This window comes from Engystomops pustulosus, chromosome 6 (genome assembly GCF_040894005.1).
Source record: "Engystomops pustulosus chromosome 6, aEngPut4.maternal, whole genome shotgun sequence".
Lineage (NCBI taxonomy): Eukaryota > Metazoa > Chordata > Amphibia > Anura > Leptodactylidae > Engystomops > Engystomops pustulosus.
Window position 1 is genome coordinate 155,059,045 of NC_092416.1, and position 20,600 is coordinate 155,079,644.

General features: G+C 42.6%; 1 protein-coding gene across 1 annotated transcript in view; it reads right to left on the minus strand.

Annotated features, from left to right (window-relative positions):
* Positions 1 to 19,391, minus strand: part of ST6GALNAC1 (ST6 N-acetylgalactosaminide alpha-2,6-sialyltransferase 1) — a 31,513-nt gene extending 12,122 nt beyond the window's left edge. The window contains exons 1-5 of the mRNA XM_072111963.1: positions 18,764 to 19,391; positions 8,382 to 8,718; positions 6,523 to 6,691; positions 3,759 to 3,930; positions 1,073 to 1,211 (exon numbers count right to left, since the gene is read on the minus strand). Of these exons, the coding sequence (XP_071968064.1) occupies positions 1,073 to 1,211; positions 3,759 to 3,930; positions 6,523 to 6,691; positions 8,382 to 8,718; positions 18,764 to 18,876 (930 nt within the window). The 5' untranslated portion in view covers positions 18,877 to 19,391. The remainder of the gene's footprint in view (positions 1 to 1,072; positions 1,212 to 3,758; positions 3,931 to 6,522; positions 6,692 to 8,381; positions 8,719 to 18,763) is intronic.
* Between the last annotated feature and the right edge of the window lie 1,209 nt (positions 19,392 to 20,600).

The following is a 20,600-nucleotide window of genomic DNA, read 5'->3' on the forward strand; positions in this document are numbered from 1 at the left end:
AATTTTGAAAAATAAAAATAATTAATTATTATCTAATGAGTATTCTTGGAAAATACTATTTATTGTCCTCTTCAGGTCCTTTTTGACCTAGGGATACACCCAGGTTTTTTGGCATGTTGCCACTTCTTTCTACAGAGTAGTTCCCCTGGCCGGGAAACACATCTGGGTATGATATTTTACAGAAAGCTGCTAGTGTAACTGGTCAGCAGCCTCTCTGAGCAGGGGTGTGATATTCTGCAGAGGTCTTTTTGAGTGACCGGTCAGCAGCCTCTCTGAGCAGGGTGTGTGTGTCCTCAGTCCTGTGGTGGGCTGAACATCTGCAATAGGCTTCTGGGGCAGCATTCATTCACTCCATATATGCCTGCTTATTTGAAGTAAGACCATCCATCACAATTAAGCATGATGAACTGGGAACATTTACTTACTTACTAGATCCACCATGACTGTGTGTATATTTGTTATACACAGTCTTTTTCCTTCTAAAATTAACTTTTTAATTATACTAATGAGCATCAGCGGCTACCCTTGTTCCCCTGTGACCTGGCTTTACAGACTTTCACACTTTCTCCCCCTCCCCCTGCTTCCTCAGCACTTGTGAAGTGAGCAGGAAGTAATGGTAGATTTCCTTTAATGCTCCTGTCTATTATTTCTTTAACCTTGACTACTCTTCTGCCTTATGTTTTTGTACCTTGCACCATATTGGTTTTCAATTTAGTTTATTGGATTTTGCCTTGTTTTCGGTCCTATGCATGTTTGTTTATCTGTATTGTGTACACCAGGGTAAAGACCACTGCCAAGTTGTCACCTACGGTTTAACGCAGGGTTGTCAAGTAGGCAGGGACAGAGCTAAAGGCTCACACTTCTTCCCTGTCTTCACATTGATTTTCAAAAACCATCCCACCTAATTTTTCCTATAAATATGCCATTGCAGCTCCTTAAGAGTTTATATTATCCGTGAGACAATTCCTTCTACATTAAGAGATTGTGATAAATAAGTCACTATACACAGGGAATGTGTAATCTGTGTTGGCAGAGACCGTCTGTGACTATTAAGTATCCACCATAGATGTACCTCGTCCCGGGGCATTTTGGCGAATCCTCTCCTGTTGAGCATATAGAGGGAGGCTAGCAGGGTGTAAGCAGTAAAGCCATAGAAGGAGGTCCGTCTTCCCACATCATCTTCATATCCTTGAATCACAGCGCCATTAACCCTGGGAAGAACGAAAGAGTAAACAGACATTGGGAATGACCATGTGGTACACTGCAACACAAATGCTGAATTGTTAGTTGAGCATCAATTGCAACATAGCAGCCAATAGTTTAACTCCCAACCATCCCAGATTTCGGGCTCTGCCCAGGTGGTATGTCTTGGGAGCTGCTAGGAGGCACAATATGAGGGTGATCTGCTGGGGTGGAGGGTACAATATCAGGGGAGTCACAATAAGAGTGGGCCACAATGTTAAGGGGGAGCTGGAGCTGATGGAGTAAAGAGCAGGGCACAAGGAGTGTCCATCTTTTGTCCCTCTTTCGCCACTGCAAAAGCTGGGAGGTATGCTAAATCTTTTGTATGATATGGTTGATATCAGTCGCTTATCCACAGGATCTACTGATACACAAGACAACAAGTGTCTGGTAATGCTGCACCATCTGGCGGTGGTATAATGTGCGAAGTAACATAACGGTAGTAAGCATGCTTGCTCATGGATGTAAACATTAACAACGCCACCTAGTGTGCATATCTGAAGGTACACAAACTATTGCACCGTTCTTCTAGGCTCCTATCCAGTGATTCCAGATGTGACCATTTCCCAGGCTCAGAAACATGGAAGACATTGTAAAAACATTTATTGCATTTCTAGAATATGGCCCATAGGTTAAATCACCAAACAACACAAATGCTTAGATGGCTTCTCATACACCCAACACTGCGGAGCTCATTGCCTAAAAAATAATAAGGGCCACAGGCAGAAGCATATGTTTTCCCTCCTCACCCCAAATATATATATATATATATATATATATATATATATATATATATATATATATATAGGAAACAGAATATTAATAATACATATTTTCTAAGCAGAATAAATACAGCAATGCAGCTCTATGTAAGTTGTATACCCATGTCATGGAAGCTCATCTCTTTGTAAGTTGTATCTAAGTTGCCATTATATAGGTATACAACTTACAAAGAGATGATATGCTATATCTAAGCCACCATTATATAGGTATACAACTTACATTGAGTTTAAAATCTGTATCTTAGCTGCCATTATGTAGGTATACAACTTACATAGAGTTGAAATTCTGTATCTAAGTTGCCATTATATTGGTATACAAGTTAGGCTACACGAACACTGCGCGCTGCTCACCCCCGCCCCTCTCTGTAGGGACGCACGACGCCGTAACACGGGAAAAGATAGGACATGTCCTTTCTTTTCCCGGGCTATGGAGCGCTACAGTGCTGCACGTGTGCTGCACCATAACGATCCTGTAGGGTGCTGTGAGCCCATAGAAGTGTATGGGGGACGTATATCAGCCGTATATACGTCCCCCATACATGTGTGTGAATGTAGCCTTATATAGAGATGAGCTGTTGTACACCTATATACTGGTAGTTTAGGTATAAAAGCTCAACTCTATGTAAGTTGAATACCTGTATAATGGCAACTCAGACACAGAATTTCATTTTTATGTACCGTAAGTTGTATACATATGTAATGGCAGCTTAAATACAGAATTTCATCTCCTATTTACCTATATAATGACAGCTTATATACAAGTAAGTTGTATACATATATAATGACAGCTTAGCTATAAAGTTTTATGGACATCATCACGCCTGCTAGCTTCTAATGTCTACAGTGTTCTCACCAACAATGTAGCTGCTATATGCAACATAGAAACAGGGGGCCCTGTCCTGATCATCTTCTGCTTCCTAATGTTATATTTTCAGGTCACTGCCCTAGAGCCAGCTAAATGCAAAGAGATTTTATCATCTTTCATTGAGTTCCATAGAAAGCTCGATCAATTCTTAGGCACTGAGCTCCCCCAAGTGGTAGCTACAGGCAGCCAGTTTATCATTCAGAAGTATTTAACCCTTATGTGCACCTGGCGTAATAGTATATCCCTGCAGGAAGATACTTCCCACGCCAGCTTCTGGCACTGGCTCATGAACGGAGCAGGCACCAGAAGCAGTGGGTGTCAGCTGGATTTTACAGCTGACACAGCACTCTAACACCTTACATGCCAGGGTCAAGCATGACCATGGCATGTAAGGGTCTTCCCCCTAATGATTAGACCACCCTTGCCACTTACCCCTGAGGTCTGCCAAGTGCCCCGGGGCTGCCCGAGCAGTCCTACAGTCAGATCCCATCCCAATTTTTTAACTAACTTGAAGTACAATACCTCACGGGAAAACGGTCTTAAAATCCCCTGGATATCTTATAGCGTTCCAGAGCTATAAACACTTATAATGACACAGGGCAGATTGTTTTTGGCCGTGTCCTAGAGGCCAAAATAGGAGTCCTGAAGAGGTTAAAGAGAATCTATTAATGTCAATTTACCAGTTTTCCGATTTCTGGACCCTTCAAGACCCTTTTAATAAATAAAAACATTATGGGGGCTTTGGGATGTGGTACTTAAATTTTTAGTGATCAAAACTAGCAATGGCTCAGGATTGGTAAAGTCTCTGAGCTGAGCCCTCCATTATATAGAGAAATATACCGAATAAAGGTAAATTTCAAGACACTTACCGAAAAACATAATCATGCGCATCAATTTCTTGTCCCATTCGAGAAGCATTGAGAATGCCTCCATTTCCCACCACAGCACAGGTAACGCAGTGCGGAGTCTTTCCGCTCTTTTCTTTGAGGAGAAGCTGCTGATTGGTCACATCAGGGAGAGCCAATATGGCTTCCTTCACCACTGGACATTGCAGGGAGGAAAGAGTTAAAAATAAGTCGTCCTCTTTCCAATGCTTTACATCACGTGTATCAATAATGTACTGCAGATCTGTCAGTATTATGTGCAATTTCACTGATCCAACGAACTACAGACTGAGATATAGGAAACAAGCTCAAGCTCCTTGTTTGACACGTCTTCTACTTTCCAAGACACAAACTCATGTTAAAGTCAAATAAAGAGGACAACACACTCAGATGAATGGAGCACAGCCCCATACATTGTACAGTGGCTGTGCTCGGTATTGCAGCTCAGCCCCAGCTTATGTTAATGTGACTTAGATGGGCGATGGATAGACCTGATGTCACTGGCTGGTGTTGGATATAAGTGATCAGTTTTTGGACAACCCCTTTAACCCCTTTTCCTTGCATCTGATACATCCTCACCTCCATGGCCAAGGACGTATGAGATACATCCTTTTTTCAGAGGGCTATTACTTTAGATACGTGGCACCTAGAATCTCACTTGTTTTTCTATGAAAGAGGAGAATTGTGTTTCTAGGTGCCAGGGAACCAGAAATATTAATGTTTAAAGTGGGAATTTTGGGTGAAATTTTTATATATAAAAATCACTCTTGGCGGCACTTTAAAAGTTAATAACGCCATTTCCCTGGCACCTAGAAACACAGGGAGTAGTTTGGAGGATGGTGCAGAGAGGAGCTGCTCACACCTCACAGATAAACACTTTGTGGAACCTAAACAACAGAAAAATGTTTTCTTTTTCTCTGGGTCAATACGCACAATGTGATACCAAATTTATAGGGTTTTTTTTCAAATGAAATCCTTGTTGGAAAAATGAAACATTTTCCATCATTGCTTTCCAAGCGCCAAAACTTTTTTGTCAACGTGGCTGTATGAGGGCCTATTTTTTGTGTAAAAACCTGCAGTTTTATTTGCTTATTTGACGGTCATAAAATGTTCTGATTGTGTTTAATATAATTTTTGCCATTGTTTTTCCTTTATAAATACATTTATGGATTTTTCAAAAGTTTTTTGTCATAGGAAATAAATACATATATGGATTTTTAGCCCGTGTTGGTACAGGTGTGGAAGTACAAAATATGTTTGATTTATGGAGTTGGCGATTTTCGTGTGTTTTTTTTTTTTTAACATAAACTTTATTTATAATGTTTTTAAATCATTTTGTCTCGCTGACAGGGAATCACTTGATTTCTACTTATGTAGTGCAGTGCATTATCCTGCCAGTTACTTTATAGAGGCGTTATATAAGGCGCTCACCGCACTGTTACACCGTGCACAATAGACCTCGATGGGGGCCGTGAGATAGCTGCCATTTTTGCGTCTAGCTCCAGGCCACTATATATGGTCACATGCATGGGACCTTCAAGTAACTAACCACAAAGGTCTGGTGAACAAATTGTGTAGTAGAGGTCCTAAAAGCCCTTCAGGCACCAAAACCCTGACAGATGAGACAAGTTATGGTTGGGGGAAAGATACTAAAACTAAACTTTAAAAAACTTGGTAAACAATGAGAATGTTAACCCATTCACAACTGTGCCTAGGGGTAGATTTGTCCTGTATGTGACTTCTACCAGCTACTATTGAATGGAAGGACTGTACAACCTTCACCTTAAGTGCCCCACAAATATGGCTGCACTTCCTGTTACCACTAACAAACATGGCCGCCTAAGGACCAGGAAAATATCCATTTGAAAATGTACATACAGTATTTTGATGCATCATTAGAGAACCTGTGAACCTGAAAAAATACATACTACTTTGATCTTTGAGCTTAATCTCTTTGTGTCACATGTCATAACATGACATGAAAGTTTTTTTCCAATATTTGACAAGTTATGTAAACTTTATTCATATTACACAAACCATGTTCACAGGATTTCACTCTTAGCCATTTTCCCATAAAATATGTTACAGACACAGATGAAACCTGGCTGTAGGCACAAATCCTGTCTATTTGAGTAGAAATATGTCTTTAAAGAGGACCTGTCACCCTAAAAACGCACTAAAGTAAGCAGCTCTAGCGATACCCCCGATGTATCAGTGATAAACAGCTAGCTTTATCAGAGCCCTCCGCTAAAGCTAGGAAACACTGCAGCACCGTACCCTCAGAATCGGACCAAGTTCACAGCGGTCCAGGGTATTCATGAGGGGAGGTTTGAGGCAGTTCTGCTTATCCCCAGACCGACACTGTCAAACCATAGGCCGGCGATGACTGCCGGGCTCCTCAGACCGCCTCCTCGGACCGCCCCCTCATGAATACGCCGGACCGCCCTCTCATGAATATAGCGGACCGCCCCTTCATGAATACGCCAGACCGCCCCCTCCTGAATACGCCGGACTGCCCCCTCCTGAATACGCCGGACTGCTGTAAGCTTGGCCCGGGGTTCTGAGGCCATGGCGCTCCAGTGTTTTCTAGCTTTATCTCTAGCAGTTGAACACTGATACATCTGTAAGCAGCCTACATTAGTAAGCAGTTCCTAGTGTGTTTTTTAGGGTGACAGGTCCTCTTTAGGAGATCATTCAGGACAATAGGATGTAGGACTGTAGGATGATGTAGGATTTCGGCATCACTTACCTGAGTACTTTAACTCCATCCAGCCAAATGGGGGAATGAAGTGTCCCAATCTTTTCCACTCCTCATCACTGAAATGGTGGGAATCCATAAATATGGTGATATCGTATAAAAACCTCTGCTTCAGCCAAGGAACATTGTAAGCTTTGATTCTTATAGAGATCGGGCAAGTCTGGGGACACAAAGCAGAAAAAGTTCATCTACCATCAAAGCAGCATGCAAGGTTTGGTTGAAGAGTTGGTAACAGTTAAAGGGTAGTTCCCATTTCAGCAAATCAATGTTATGGTTTGTATTATAAAAAGTTAAACAAATTTCCAATATACTTTCTGTATCCATTCCTCATGTTTTTCTAGATCTCTGCTTGCTGTCATTCTATAGAAAGCTTCTGTTTATTTCCAGTGGACAGAAATCTGACCCTGGTTACACAGGTGCACGGCTCATTATATCATACAGAGTAATCAGAGCTGTGTGATGTAACGAGCCATGCACCTTTGTGACCATGGTCAGATTACTGTCTCCGGGAACTAAGCATAGAAGAACAGCAAGCAGAGATCTAGAAAACCGTGAGGAATTGATACAGAAAGTATATTGAAAAGTTGTATAACTTTTTATAAGACAAACAATATCATTAATTTGCTGAAATGGGAATACCCCTTTAACTTCATCTTGGAGGGGGGCATTGTCACGGAAGCGCTCACATTGGTGGGAGTAAAAAGGGGGGGAAGTTAATATGAGAAGTTGTCCTGTTCTCTTTCACCATTATCCCCACCACCCGAGTTTAAATGGCACCTGTCAAAAGATTTTACCATATTAAACTAGTAGACTCTTGAGGTAGGGGTTGAAATGTCCTTACTAGATTTTTTTTATGTGAAGTCCCACCCAATAACCTATAAAATAAATTTCCCCCAAACTCATATGCAAATGAGCTGAGAAGAGTCATATTTTGCCTGAGAGGAATCAAGTTTAGAGGCTTCAGGGGAGTATTCATTCAGACTTCACTATTTTGACTTCTGTAGTACCAGGGAACATGCTACTGGTGTCACATTAAAGGTAAGAATCTGGTTTCTGTAATCACAATCATGTTTATAAGTGCTACAGAACTGAAGATGGGAAAGTCTGAAGTGACGTTCCCCCTGCATCCTCTAAACTTGAATCTCTGAAAAATCTGACTCTTCTCTGCTCACTTGCATATGACTTTGGAGTAGATTTTTTATAGGTAAATGGGTGAGATTTCACATAGAAGAGCAAATTCTAGAAAGAGCATTTCACTTCTTACTTAAAGGGGGCTGGTAGTTTAATGGGGTAAAATCTGTTTTTGGTTAGTTGTGTTGTCATGGGGTCTTTGGAGATGATTTTTGATTGGAAAGTAAAGTGCATGTTAGATATGTCCCTATACCCCTAAACTGTACATGTACTATATTATCCCTTATAATTTTGCAATCATACCTAGTAGGCTCCCTAGCCAATCGGATACGGTCCATATGAGGTCAAGAAATTTTTGGTAAAGGCCCCGACTGCCTAGGTAAACTATGACCCCTGGGCATAAATGGACATCTGGCACAGAAGGGCTCTAGGTGCACAAAAAAGTCTGTCTTGACAGGTTATTTACCTCAAAGGGCAGTGAACCCAATTAGTGTTCTCACTAATGGGGGGAGTGGTAGGTCAAGCATGTGTCCTGACACTCCATTAAATACCATGGAAACATCGGAGATTCCTGAGCTGCCCATTCCTTCAATTATTGAGAATAGAAAGCCCGAGCTTGTGGTCCTTTCTCCTGATCTGTAGGGTCCATCATTCAGATTTTTAGCCCCCGTCCGGTGGACATTAGACAATATGACAGTAGATATTCGGCAAGCACTCACTGTGTGATAGGAGGAGGAGACCTGGATGTAATGCTCCTCACTTTCCCACTGCGGTTCGGCAGTAAAGTCTTTTGCTTTTAAAGATTTCCAAGTGGTTTGTCCAAACGTTGTTGAGCGAACTTCCAGGCTTGTTCTGTTTGCTTCCCGTTGAGTTTGGTTTTTCAGCTCCTGAACTCCTATAACAGATCCATTTGTTGTTTCTTCAGGAAAGGAATCCCAAAACATATTTCCAGGCTGTTCATTCATTGTTTCTTCATAGGACAGCAAGTCTTCCGTGAGATTTACCGGATCCTGATACTCGTCTTCATTATCCAAATAAGCTTCAGAGTTTCCGGCTCTATATAGAAATATACAATGGATCAGATTTATTAAAGCCCTTGAACCAGTTTTATGTCGGACTTTGCACGTTCTTTTCAGCGCAAACTGCTTGCACGTGTATTTATAAAGTGTCTGTGTCACGGCTGCACTATACACAACACCCCACAAATTTCTGCACTGAAAGGGGTGTTCTTGTGCAGAATCGGACCGTGCGACACATTTGTCATGCATTGTCTGACAGAAGTGTGTTGCACGCTCTCTGGGGTCATTTACTAAGGGCCCGAATCGCCTTTTTCCGACGTGTTTCCCAAATATTAGTTTTTCCCTGAATTGCCCCGGATTTTTGGTGCACACGATCGGATTGTGGCGCATCTGTGCCGGAATGCACGCAATGGAAATTGGGGGGCGTGGCCGTCGGAAAACCTGACGGATTCCAAAAAAATCGCCATATTTTTTTAAAGAAATGTGTTGCTTAACACGCACTTACCTGCACCCAGCCTAGCTTGGTGAACTCCGGCGGACCTCGGCGGACTTCAGCGCAGCAGCGACACCTGGTGGACATCGGGCGCACTACCTTAGTGAATCGCCAGAAGACACAAATCAGCGTCAGAGAACCCGCCGCTGGATTGGGAATGGACCGGGTACGTAAATCTGCACCTCTATGGTAAAGGTGCACCAAAAAAAGTGGTGCACTCTGCCGGAGCAGTGCATCTATCTATCTATGTAATGTGTATCTATCCTCATATCTATCTATCACCAGAATTAAGACAAGTGTGTGTAGATTCCCATTATTTGCTTAAACCAAAGGTGTAAATTTTCTTGACCCCTGGAAAGACAAATCCGCTCTAATAGCCTGAGGCAGAGGAACACATAGATATTCTGTTTGCCTAGATCTTTGTACTGAGTATTTAGAGGGAGTCTACTGAGCCTGCAAATAATCTGCTCTCTAAACCTTTAGTGTTTGTATTACACACTCCGGAGTATTCGTTAAATGCCGGAATCTGACCGTTTCAGATATGGCATTTTCTGGATACTTTGAAGATCTTTTCCAAAGTTGTTTCTATTAAAGGGTTTGTCCACTTGCAGCAAATAATTGATACTGTGTAATGAAAAGTTAGACAATTTTCCAATATAATTTCTGTATCAATTTCTCGCAGTTTTCTAGATCTCTGCTCGCTGTTCTTTTATAGGAAGCTTCATTGATAAAAACAAGTCCCAGGACAGGTGATGTCACACAGGTGCACAGCTTGTTATATCCCTGGTTATGTGATGTCCCACAGCTGCTCGGCTCTTAATATTTCAGAGATTAAACAGAGCTGTGTGTTATAACAAGCTGTGCACCTGTGTGACATCACATGACCAGGGATATAAGGAGCCGTGCACCTGTGTGATATCACATGCGCAGGGATGTAACGAGCCATGCACCTGTGTGACATCACACAATGAGGGATATAAGGAGCCTTATACCTCTGTGACATCACATGACAAGGGATATAGCAAGCCGTGCACCTGTGTGACATCACATGACCAGGATTATATGAGCCGTGCACCTGTGTAACATCACATAACCAGGGATATAACGAGCCCGACACCTGTGGGACATCACATGACCAGATATTAACGAGCCATGGATCTATGTGACATTACATGACCAGGGATATACAACAAAAATTCCAAATGCCGGCAACTTCTTTCTGGACGATGATGATATTTCATTAGTGTTTAACAAACCCATAGAAAATGAATGGAGGGGCAATTTATGTTGTTAAAGGGTCATTGTCACCGAATTTTACACAATTAAACTAATACCCCCCTAATGTTGGGTATGAAATGTCCTTTCGACAATCTTCAAATTCATATTCAAATGAGCATAAAAGAGCCACTTTTTGTCTGAGATGAGTCACTTTTAAAGGCTGAAGGGGGTGCCCCTATTTTTAGTTCTCTAGCACTTAGAAACATGCTTTTGGTGTCATATTAAGCATAAGAATTTCATCCTTCTTCTCACAGCAAGTGGTTATATGAGCTAAAGAGCCGTAGATACCAGCGGGTCAAGACATAGTTATAAATTATAGCTGGAGGTAAAGATCCAATTTCCACCTTTTTCTTGAACTGTCTGTATCTCCTGTGCTGCATCTCAAAGAACCATAAGCCTGCTGCTATTTTAGGTACTATAGAGTCCAGGATATTGTCATGTGAGGTGACTTCCTACCCCCCCTCCAGCCTCTAAAAATGACTCATCTCAGGCAAAAAGTGACTCTTCTCTACTCATTTGCATGTGGCTCTAGGGGGGGCTTTTTATTGGTATACGGTTGAGTTTTAACCTAAAGGCTCTAGAAAGGATATTTCATACTTCACCTGATTTCCATTCAGACAGGGGAACGAACCATTCGTAGAATTCATTGACAAAGTGCCAGAAGTACCTAACTGAGTGCTGTAACCCTTAATTTTTCATAATCTTGGCGTAAGTGGTGTCCCTCATGAACACGGTGTGGTCCATGAGACCCATTTCAGAGTGGAGTCCGTCAGGCTCTGATTGTATGATGGACATAAACTCTCTTGTGTGAATGGGCTCTTATTCCTTTGGAATCTATAAGTGATGCCACCAACGTACACAAGGTTATCAGTCTAGTATTTGCTGACGCCATATGGGAACATTTCTTATCATCAACAAATCTGAGATTTCTGCTAACCTCATGGCGAGCGCAAGTCGTCCGTACGAAGCGTAACGTCCTCCTGAGCGCAAACACCCGACTAATACAACAACCCACATAAATTGTAAAGTCAACAAAAGGCACGCAACCCTGAGATCTGCCCTATTTTAAGAATTTTTTTTTTCTTCAAATGTTGACGTGAGGCCAAATTATGGTATTGGTAGGGTAGCCTAGGGGAACAATATCTGAACCGAGCCTTAGGGGAAATCTAAAATCTAAAAATTTGTTATCCACGGCCTCCTTCCTTCTAAACTTTTACAATTATGCTAATGAGTGAGAAGGGCTCTCCCCCTTTCCTTATCCGTACTTATCCATGTTTATACAGCATGTTATTGCTCTAAGGACAATATAACATGCAAATATGGTACAAGTACCAAAAAAGTTGCAAAAAACACACCAAAAAGTCGCCAAAAAAGATGATAAATCTGCCCCATTATATAGTTGCCAGGGTCACTCTCTCAGGCTGGCAAGTCACAGTGTTCATATAAACCTTCAAGCTCCGCTCAACAACTGATTCTTGGGGTGAAGTAATGTCGTTCTATGTCAATATATAGGCTACATGGAACTTGTCATCTATCTAGCAGCAGGAGACAACCTATGCAAAGGTAAGTATCCATAGTCATGAGCACAGAATGAATGAGAAGACTGCCCCTCCCCTTCCCCTCTCCCGATGGGTGAAGTCAACGTAGCCGAAATCTGGATCATCCCGGAATCGGAGAACAGTGCAGTGAGTTTAGACATATGTGTTTATGAGTGTATAAATGTATGGATGTGTATATGTGGTGAGTGTATGCTGTGTGTATATGGTGTATGTTTATACACAACCATCTGGCGGGACGTACATGTCCCCATAGACAGCAATGACGGGCCTGGCGTTGGTACGTTGCCATACATGTTTTGCCTGTATACATGCTCTTTTTATCCCCCGGGTGTGCGGCCACATTGCACTGTTTTCTGTGGAGTGGTTGATGGCTGAAACCTCCTCCCTTCCAGCGCGCGGCCATATGCCCGCCTGGCTATGTGTGTGAATGTACCTTAAGTATGTATATGGTATTGTATGTGCGTTTATTCTTTATGTGTGTATATATGGTGTGTATGACCTGTATGAAGGGACCATAGCCGTCCCGAAAGCTTGCTTGTAACATCTTATATTTCCATTAGCCATGAAAAGGTATCACAATCTCAAGAAGGTGACTTTATTTGACCAAAAGCAACAGGAATTTGAACTGTATGTATGCGTGTTTATGCTTCTGTGTGTGTTAATAGTGTATACATGTGTATATACTGTATGAGTAATAATATGATATATATACTATATGTGTGCATACTTGATGTATATATGGTGCCTAAAAATGTGCACATGAGTGTATAAATGCGTGTTTAGAACTTTATGTGTGTATATAGGTATTTATGTGTGTATATATATATATATATATATATATAGTATACTATGGGGCTCAGCCTCTTCTAGTTACGCCCCTGTTCATATCAGTGTTATTGTGTCACTACATGATGGTACTTAATAATATCATTATGGCACTTTTAATGGTATTATGTGGACTTTATATGGCAGTATTATTTTGTAACTATATGATAGCACTTAATGATAATATTATTATGGTACGAGTTGATGGTATTATGTGGAAATTAAACGGAAGTATTATTCAGGGCAGAAATAGCTGTACAGGCAAGGTTTGATAGGGTCTGTAGGTTTGTTCTTAAGTTGAATTTGTATGTAAGTCGGAACTGTATATTTTATTATTGTAATCCCAGGCAGAACTTTTTTGGTCTCTGTGACAATAAGATTTTAAAAATGTTGGGTCGTCATAAAAATCAGGATTAACACTAAAGCTTCATTGCAGACACCTGTGATAACTGTTATAGCTGTTTATTGTAGCCTAGGACTAAAGTACAATAAATTACCAATATCCAGTGGTCCGTTTGTAACTAGGGGTCGTATGTAAGTCGAGTGTTCTTAAGCAGGGGACCGCCTGTATTGAGTTCGTATTGAAAGGTAATACTTGTGATTTGGCCTCAATAACTTTTATATGGAATGGACAATGGACTTTGTAATTTTATTTAATTTTATTATCTGTAAGTTTAGATTTGTGACAGCATTTATTTGCCTAATGGGTGGCAGTGTCGTCGTGCTAGGAGCAACATTGATAGTTTTTGGGCAGGTTTCTTGGCATGGTTTTAGAATTATAAGGACAGGAGATAATGGAGTATAGTGTCAATATAATAAGAAGCACTTGCCTTATGTACATAGCTATTCTTCTTTTCATGGAAACTACCTCTATATCCAAATGAGTAATTACTTTTATATGAATAAATGAGAAGTTTATAAATTCTCTCTCTGTCTGGATTTGTAGGTTGTTCTTATTTGTTTTTTGATCTCTGCACAAAGATTGCTGCCCAAGCAGCAGAGCCAACCTGCCTCCTATTTCCAGCCTTTGGACCACTGGATAAGTGCTGAGGTACTCCAAAATACTATGTCATAATGGAATCATTGCCACAACCAATCAATCCACCTCCCTGTGTGCCTGCAGGAAGGACCACCAGCAGCCTCTTACCTGTTGCCACATGGCCTATGTGTGCCATTAAAGAAACTGTGAGTTTTCCTGGCCTGGCACTCGCATCACAGGCCTCCCTTTCACCATCTACCTTGGGATCCATTACCGCACACACAGCAGGAGAGCCCCAGGGGGATCCCTTGTCTATATCACAGCCTCCCCCTCTTCTTGCTTCTCCCAGATGGCCTTGACGGGCATGAAAGAGGCCTGTTCCTGTGGACCAAGCCACCCTGATGCATTTCGGTGCTAGGTCGCAGCTACAGCCAGTCACTCCGGTCCCTGGGAATCCAGCTGCTGTGGTCAGGTCCCGGTGTGGTAACAGGCACTGTTACTGCAGTATTCTTCTTATATTTTATATCCACGAACTCCTTCCTTTTAAAATCAGCCTCACCCTCCTTCCTGCTCAGAACTTCCCCCTCCCCCTGTCTGTTGTAATCTCACACAGTGGGAGGAGGAAGTGCCACTGGCTTGGTCATGGTGCTGTGATACACAATAGGGCACATTTACTTACCCGGTGTCCACCAGGTGTCGCTGCTGCGCCGAGGTCCGCCAGAGTTCACCAACCTATTCCTGGTGCATGTAAGCACGAGTCAAGCGACACATTTTTAAAAGAAAATACCGTGGTTTTTCAAAATCTGTCGGGTATACCGTCGGCCATGCCCCCAACCCCCCCCCCTGATTTCCGTCGCATGCATGCCGGCGCCGATACGCCACAATCCGATCGCGTGCGCTAAATTCCCGGGGCAATTCAGAGCAAACCGGTAATTTTCGGGAAACCCCACAAAAAAGAGCGATTCGGACCCTTACTAAATGTACCCCAATGAGTTCAATGCACCATAAGCGGGTGCAATAGACCTCAACAGTGGCTGTAATTTGCGTGGCAGAACTGTCGTATCTGTCTGAAGTGCTATATTGCATCCATAATCTGCCTGTCACTGTAATGCCTCTCCAATAGGCACACTTTCAGATCTTTTGCCCTCTCTTTGAATAGATTTGGATTTGAAAAGTTTTGTAGATTTGTAGATAACATTTCTCTTGAAATCTAAATGCTATTTGTGCCAGTTGCCTTTCTGTAAAGGTAAGTTCTGACTCCTCTGTTCAAATCTAGATGAAGCCAAGTTGCTGTTCGGCAAAAAGGCCCTAGGGATAAGTTACTGAGGACAGAGATAGAAGCCACCATATTTGAAGTTACTTCACTGCACATTCGCAAAAATGGGCACGAATGGGACCTGCTCTTTATTGTGTGGTGCGGCTGCGTGGCTCGGTCACGGTGAGATGAGACACTATGGTGGCCGTGAGCTATATACGATCATGCGCATGAGCCCTAAGCAGGAGGAGAAACAAATCACTGCACTACTTCTACTTCCATAATGTATATATATATGGGCGCAGCACTGTATTACTACTCCCATCCTGTGTATATATGGGCACAGCGCTGCATTACTACTAGTACCCTGCTTTTATATGGGCACAGCACTACGCTACTACTTCCATCCTCTATATATATGGGCACAGCACTGTACTACTACTTCCATCCTCTATATATATGGGCACAGCACTGTACTACTACTTCCATCCTCTATATATATGGGCACAGCACTGTACTACTACTTCCATCCTCTATATATATGGGCACAGCACTATGCTACTACTTCCATTTTCTATATTTATACATGGGCATTCATTGTACTACTATGCCCATCCTGTAGATACATGGGCTCAGCACTGCATTACTACTGGTACCCTGCATTTATATGCGCGCAGCACTGTACTACTACTCCCAACCTCTAAATATATGGACACAGCACTGTACTACTACTCCTATTTTCTATACATTTGAAACACAGCACGGTACTACTACTCCCATCCTCTCTCTCTATATACATATATATACAGGCACAGCACTGCATTACTACTAGTACCTTATATACTCGAGTATAAGCCTAGTTTTTCAGCACAAAACATGTGCTGAAAACCCCAAACTCGGCTTATACTCGAGTCAAAAAAATAAATATATCTAAACTCACCTTTCCGGCGACCCCTGTATATCTTCTGTGCGATCTGTCCGGCAGCGGCGGCAGGCTATATACACTGGGGCAAGGTCTGGCAGGCTACATACACTGGGGCAGGGTCTGGCAGGCTATATACACTGGGGTAGGGTCTGGCAGGCTATATACACTGGGGCAGGGTCTGGCAGGCTATATACACTGGGGCAGGGTCTGGCAGGCTATATACACTGGGGCAAGGTCTGGCAGGCTACATACACTGGGGCAGGGTCTGGCAGGCTATATACACTGGGGTAGGGTCTGGCAGGCTATATACACTGGGGCAGGGTCTGGCAGGCTATATACACTGGGACAGGGTCTGGCAGGCTATATACACTGGGGCAGGGTCTGGCAGGCTATATACACTGGGGCAGGGGCTGGCTATATACACTGGGGCAGGGGCTGGCTGACTATATACACTGGGGCAGGGGCTGGCTGGCTATATACTGGGGAGGCTGTGACCAATGCATTTCCCACCCTCGGCTTATACTCGAGTCAATAGGTTTTCCCAGTATTTTGTGGTAAAATTAGGGGCCTCGGCTTATACTCGGGTCGGCTTATACTCGAGTATATACGGTATTTATATGGTCACTGCACTGTACTACTACTCCCATGCTCTGTAAATATGGGCACAGTGCAACACTTCTCCTCCTATCCTGTATATATGCAAACAGCTCAGTACTACTACTCCTATTCGGTATGTATGGGTACAGATCAGTACTACTACTCCTATCTTTTGTAAATGGGCACTGCTCAGTACTACTCCTATCTTGTATAAATAGGCACAGCAGAGTACTATTACTCCTATCCTGTATATATGGGCACAGCTCAGTACTAGTAATGATAAATCCAGGTTGATAGATAGATCTGTCATCATGCACAGATCTGTGACATGAAAGTGACGGCTTTCAATAAATATATCTTGTCCTAAACTTAAAGGGAACCTGTCAGGTGGATTTGGGCCACAAAAACGCCCACTGGTCCTTATGGACTGGTGGTTTAGTGTTCCAAATCACCCTGTATGATTACCGTTCATGATCGCTTTAAAACAATTACCTCAGTTCGGGGCTCTCAGCGCCTGTGTGATACTGCTAGTGATGCCGGAGCAGTACACCTTGGCTTCACTGCACAAGTGCTGTAGGTACACAGTGTACGTTATGAAGCAGGAGTAGTACACTCTGGCTTCACTGCACAAGCGCTGTAGATATGCAGCATGTACTATGAAGCTGGAGTAGTACACTCTGGCTTCACTGCACAAGCGCTGTAGATATGCAGCATGTGCTATGAAGCCGGAGTGTTCCAGCTTCAGTGAAGCTTTGAGAGAGTAGGAGTGAGAGCTCTGGATGTGAGCCCTAGGTGCCTCATCAGACTTGCATCTGGATAAGTATAAACGCCTCATATGGTTAATATCCCAAATCCACCTGACAAATACTCTTTTACAATTCCAAGATCTCGCTAGTATCAAAAGTCAGCACGACACTGATCACACAAAAGAGACAAAATGTGTACAAAGATGTCTCCTATAAGTCACAAAGTTGTTATATACTATGGTAATTAATAAGGAGGCCCAGTATCTACCACTATATGGTCACTGTATGGTAGAATACTGGTACACCTGGGTTGGGGGCACACTTGGGTGAGTTTTGCCCCTCCCTATGCTGATCCCCTAGCTATGTCTCTGCTCCTTCCCCATATAATCCTATAATTATTTGGGATATGGTTTTAGTTGTCTATTACTAGGGATCCACTGATCCATTATGTTATTATAATTGTGGCCAATACATCACTGTCCTCAGCTGTATTTTTTTTTACATAAGAGCGTGATTCAGTTTAATCAATTCAATAAAGCTATTTTTTTGCTTTGCACCTGACTCCCCACCCCCTTTTGCTTTGCTGCTATAGAATTCCCCAAACACTTGCAACCCGGATCAGTGGCAGTGCCACTATAAGATCACTAGTGGCCAAGGGGAGAAGTCACATTGTTGTCATCAGCTACTCTCAAAACTAAAACACTTGTGTTATTACTGTAACCAATCAAGTTGTGGTACTCCGTATGGATTGCCACTACTAAGTCTGACGTGCCCCTTTGGAGTACAGCAAATTAACAAAAATTGTCTGGAATTCAGAAGTGGCAAAAAAAATGAAAACATAGCATAACGTCAGAAAGATACTTATCATAGTAAGGAAACAGAGGAATTGTAAAAGGTTAAAAAAAAAACTTACCTTTACATGTTAGTTATTCGCATGATGGAAGCTTGGTGTACATTATTTTGGAAGTGATGAGGTCTTATTTGTGCAAAATATTTATAGGATTTTTTTTTAAAAAAAAGTAACTTAGATTTTGAAAAACATCAGCTTTCTGTCCTGTATCTAATGACTTAACTCCTTACAGACAGTGCCTGGATAGACTAATCTCCTCAGGATGCTGAACCATCAAGTGAAATATTCTACAGATATGGAAACAGTCATTAGCCTCCTTATCTGTCTAGTGGACAGACCACAATCTGTCTAGTGGACAGACCACAGAAGGATTTTAGATTCACTGATCACTACAGGAGAAAGAAGCAGGAAAAAGAAACAGATACTTTGTTTTACTTAATAAAGTATATTACAATGTTTACTTTTATCATCAATAAAAAAAAATCTCTACAAATTGATACAAATATCTATAAATTGACAAATTTACCAAACTGGAAATTGTATTTTACATTCCCTATGAAGATAAATGTACTTGCCTTTTTGGATATAAGCGTTCGGTTACGGAATTGAAAAACAAGAGGAGTAGCAGAATGATCAGGATAACATGAGCCAAGACTAAGAAAAGGGTTTTAAGACGAAAAAACTTCATTGTTTCAAGCAGAAGAAGTACAGAGCGAGTTGGAAGAGGATGCTGAGTGAAGGTGGAGCCGCTCCGTTGTGCTGGAAGTGACTTCTACACCTGACTCTTCAGCAAAGTTCATGGCATACAAGATGCCTCCTCAGCTGACATGACATGAACCTCCGACCACTTTGCGGTTCACACCGAGGTGTCCTCCTGTTTGTCCTCTTGGGATCCACCTAGTGATCAAACAGACTGCCTTTTTGTCTCGCCCAGGTTAAGATTGATTGCCAAGGAAAAAATTGTAGTGGGAAAGTGCTGTTGTCACCGGAGACATGCGGGTGGTGCAGAGGAGCGAGGTGGATGCCGGAGAAAGTCAGAAGTTTACGGAACATTCAAGATCAACTCATGCAGAGATTAGGGATCCTTAACCCAATGATTTCCACACCCTGATTATCAATGTCATATCCTAGGTTGCTGGTGACACTTGAGATGCTGTCCGTTTCCCCTTTTCCACTATTATGTACCTGGAGGTCATGCCACATATGTAGTACTTTATTTCAGTTTAGCAAATATAGCAGATTCTTTGAGTAGCGGAAAAATATACAATTAACTTGTGTATTTTCTGAATTTGTTCCTCATATATTTGTTCCATTCCGGCAATTGGACATATCTGTTAAGTATATTTAGATAGTGTAATACAGCAAATGGGTGTATAGTTACACCCTGTAGTTGGAATGCCAGCCTCATCCAGAGGCCAAATATAATATAGTATAATACACAGATATTATCTCTTAACTGTGAGTGAGAACACACTTATCTCTATAATCAGACATGACATTTTTTATACAGAAGAAGGGACCTCCCTGCATCACCCCATTGACTCTAGCCTTAATACAATCGTTTGGTGTAAAGCCTAATTTGAATAACATAAGAATTTCGGTCAGTATTAGGCTACGTTCACACTGCTGTGTGTTCACCCAGCAATATCTCAGGCTTACCCCTTCCCTCTCCAAGCGATGCACAGTGCATGTCCGTACCTACGGGGTGATATAGAGCATGTTCTATCTTTTACCCGTGCACTGTACAATCTGGTGACACACATGTGTGCGCCATAACCTTCTATGGGGATGTATATCTTGCACTTCCAAAACTGCAGTGTGAAAATGATGGCACATAGGGCCAGATCTATTATTCTGGCTGCGCCAGTTTTCTGTCCTAGTTTGCACTGAAAAGAACGTCTTTGGAGCCTGCACATGGCAGTCCAGGTGGGATTCGGTTGGACAGTCCAGGTTTTTGGGCGCAGGAGGCTACATGAGGAGGCTGGTGGGCAGGAGGCTATAGGAGAAGGCTGGAAGACAGGGAGCGACAGGAGGAGACTACAGGACAGGGCGCCACAGCAGGACAGGAAGCCACAGGAGAAGGCTGGAAGACAGGAGGCCACAGGAGCGAGCTGGAGGACAGGGGACCACAGGGGGAGGCGGGAGAACAGTAGGCCACAGGAGGAGAACAGGAAGCCGCAGGAGGAAGCTGGAGGACAAGAGGAGGCTTGAGGTCAGGAGGCTACAGGAGGAGGCTGGAGGACAGTAGGCTGCAGAAGGAGGCTTAAGGACAGGAGCTACAGGAGGAGGTTGAAGGACAGGAGTCCACAGGAACAAGAGGATGGAGGACAGGAGGCTGCAGGACAGGAGGAGGCTGGAGGTCAGGGGGCCACAGGAGGAGGCGGGAGAACAGGAGGCTACAGGAGGAGGACA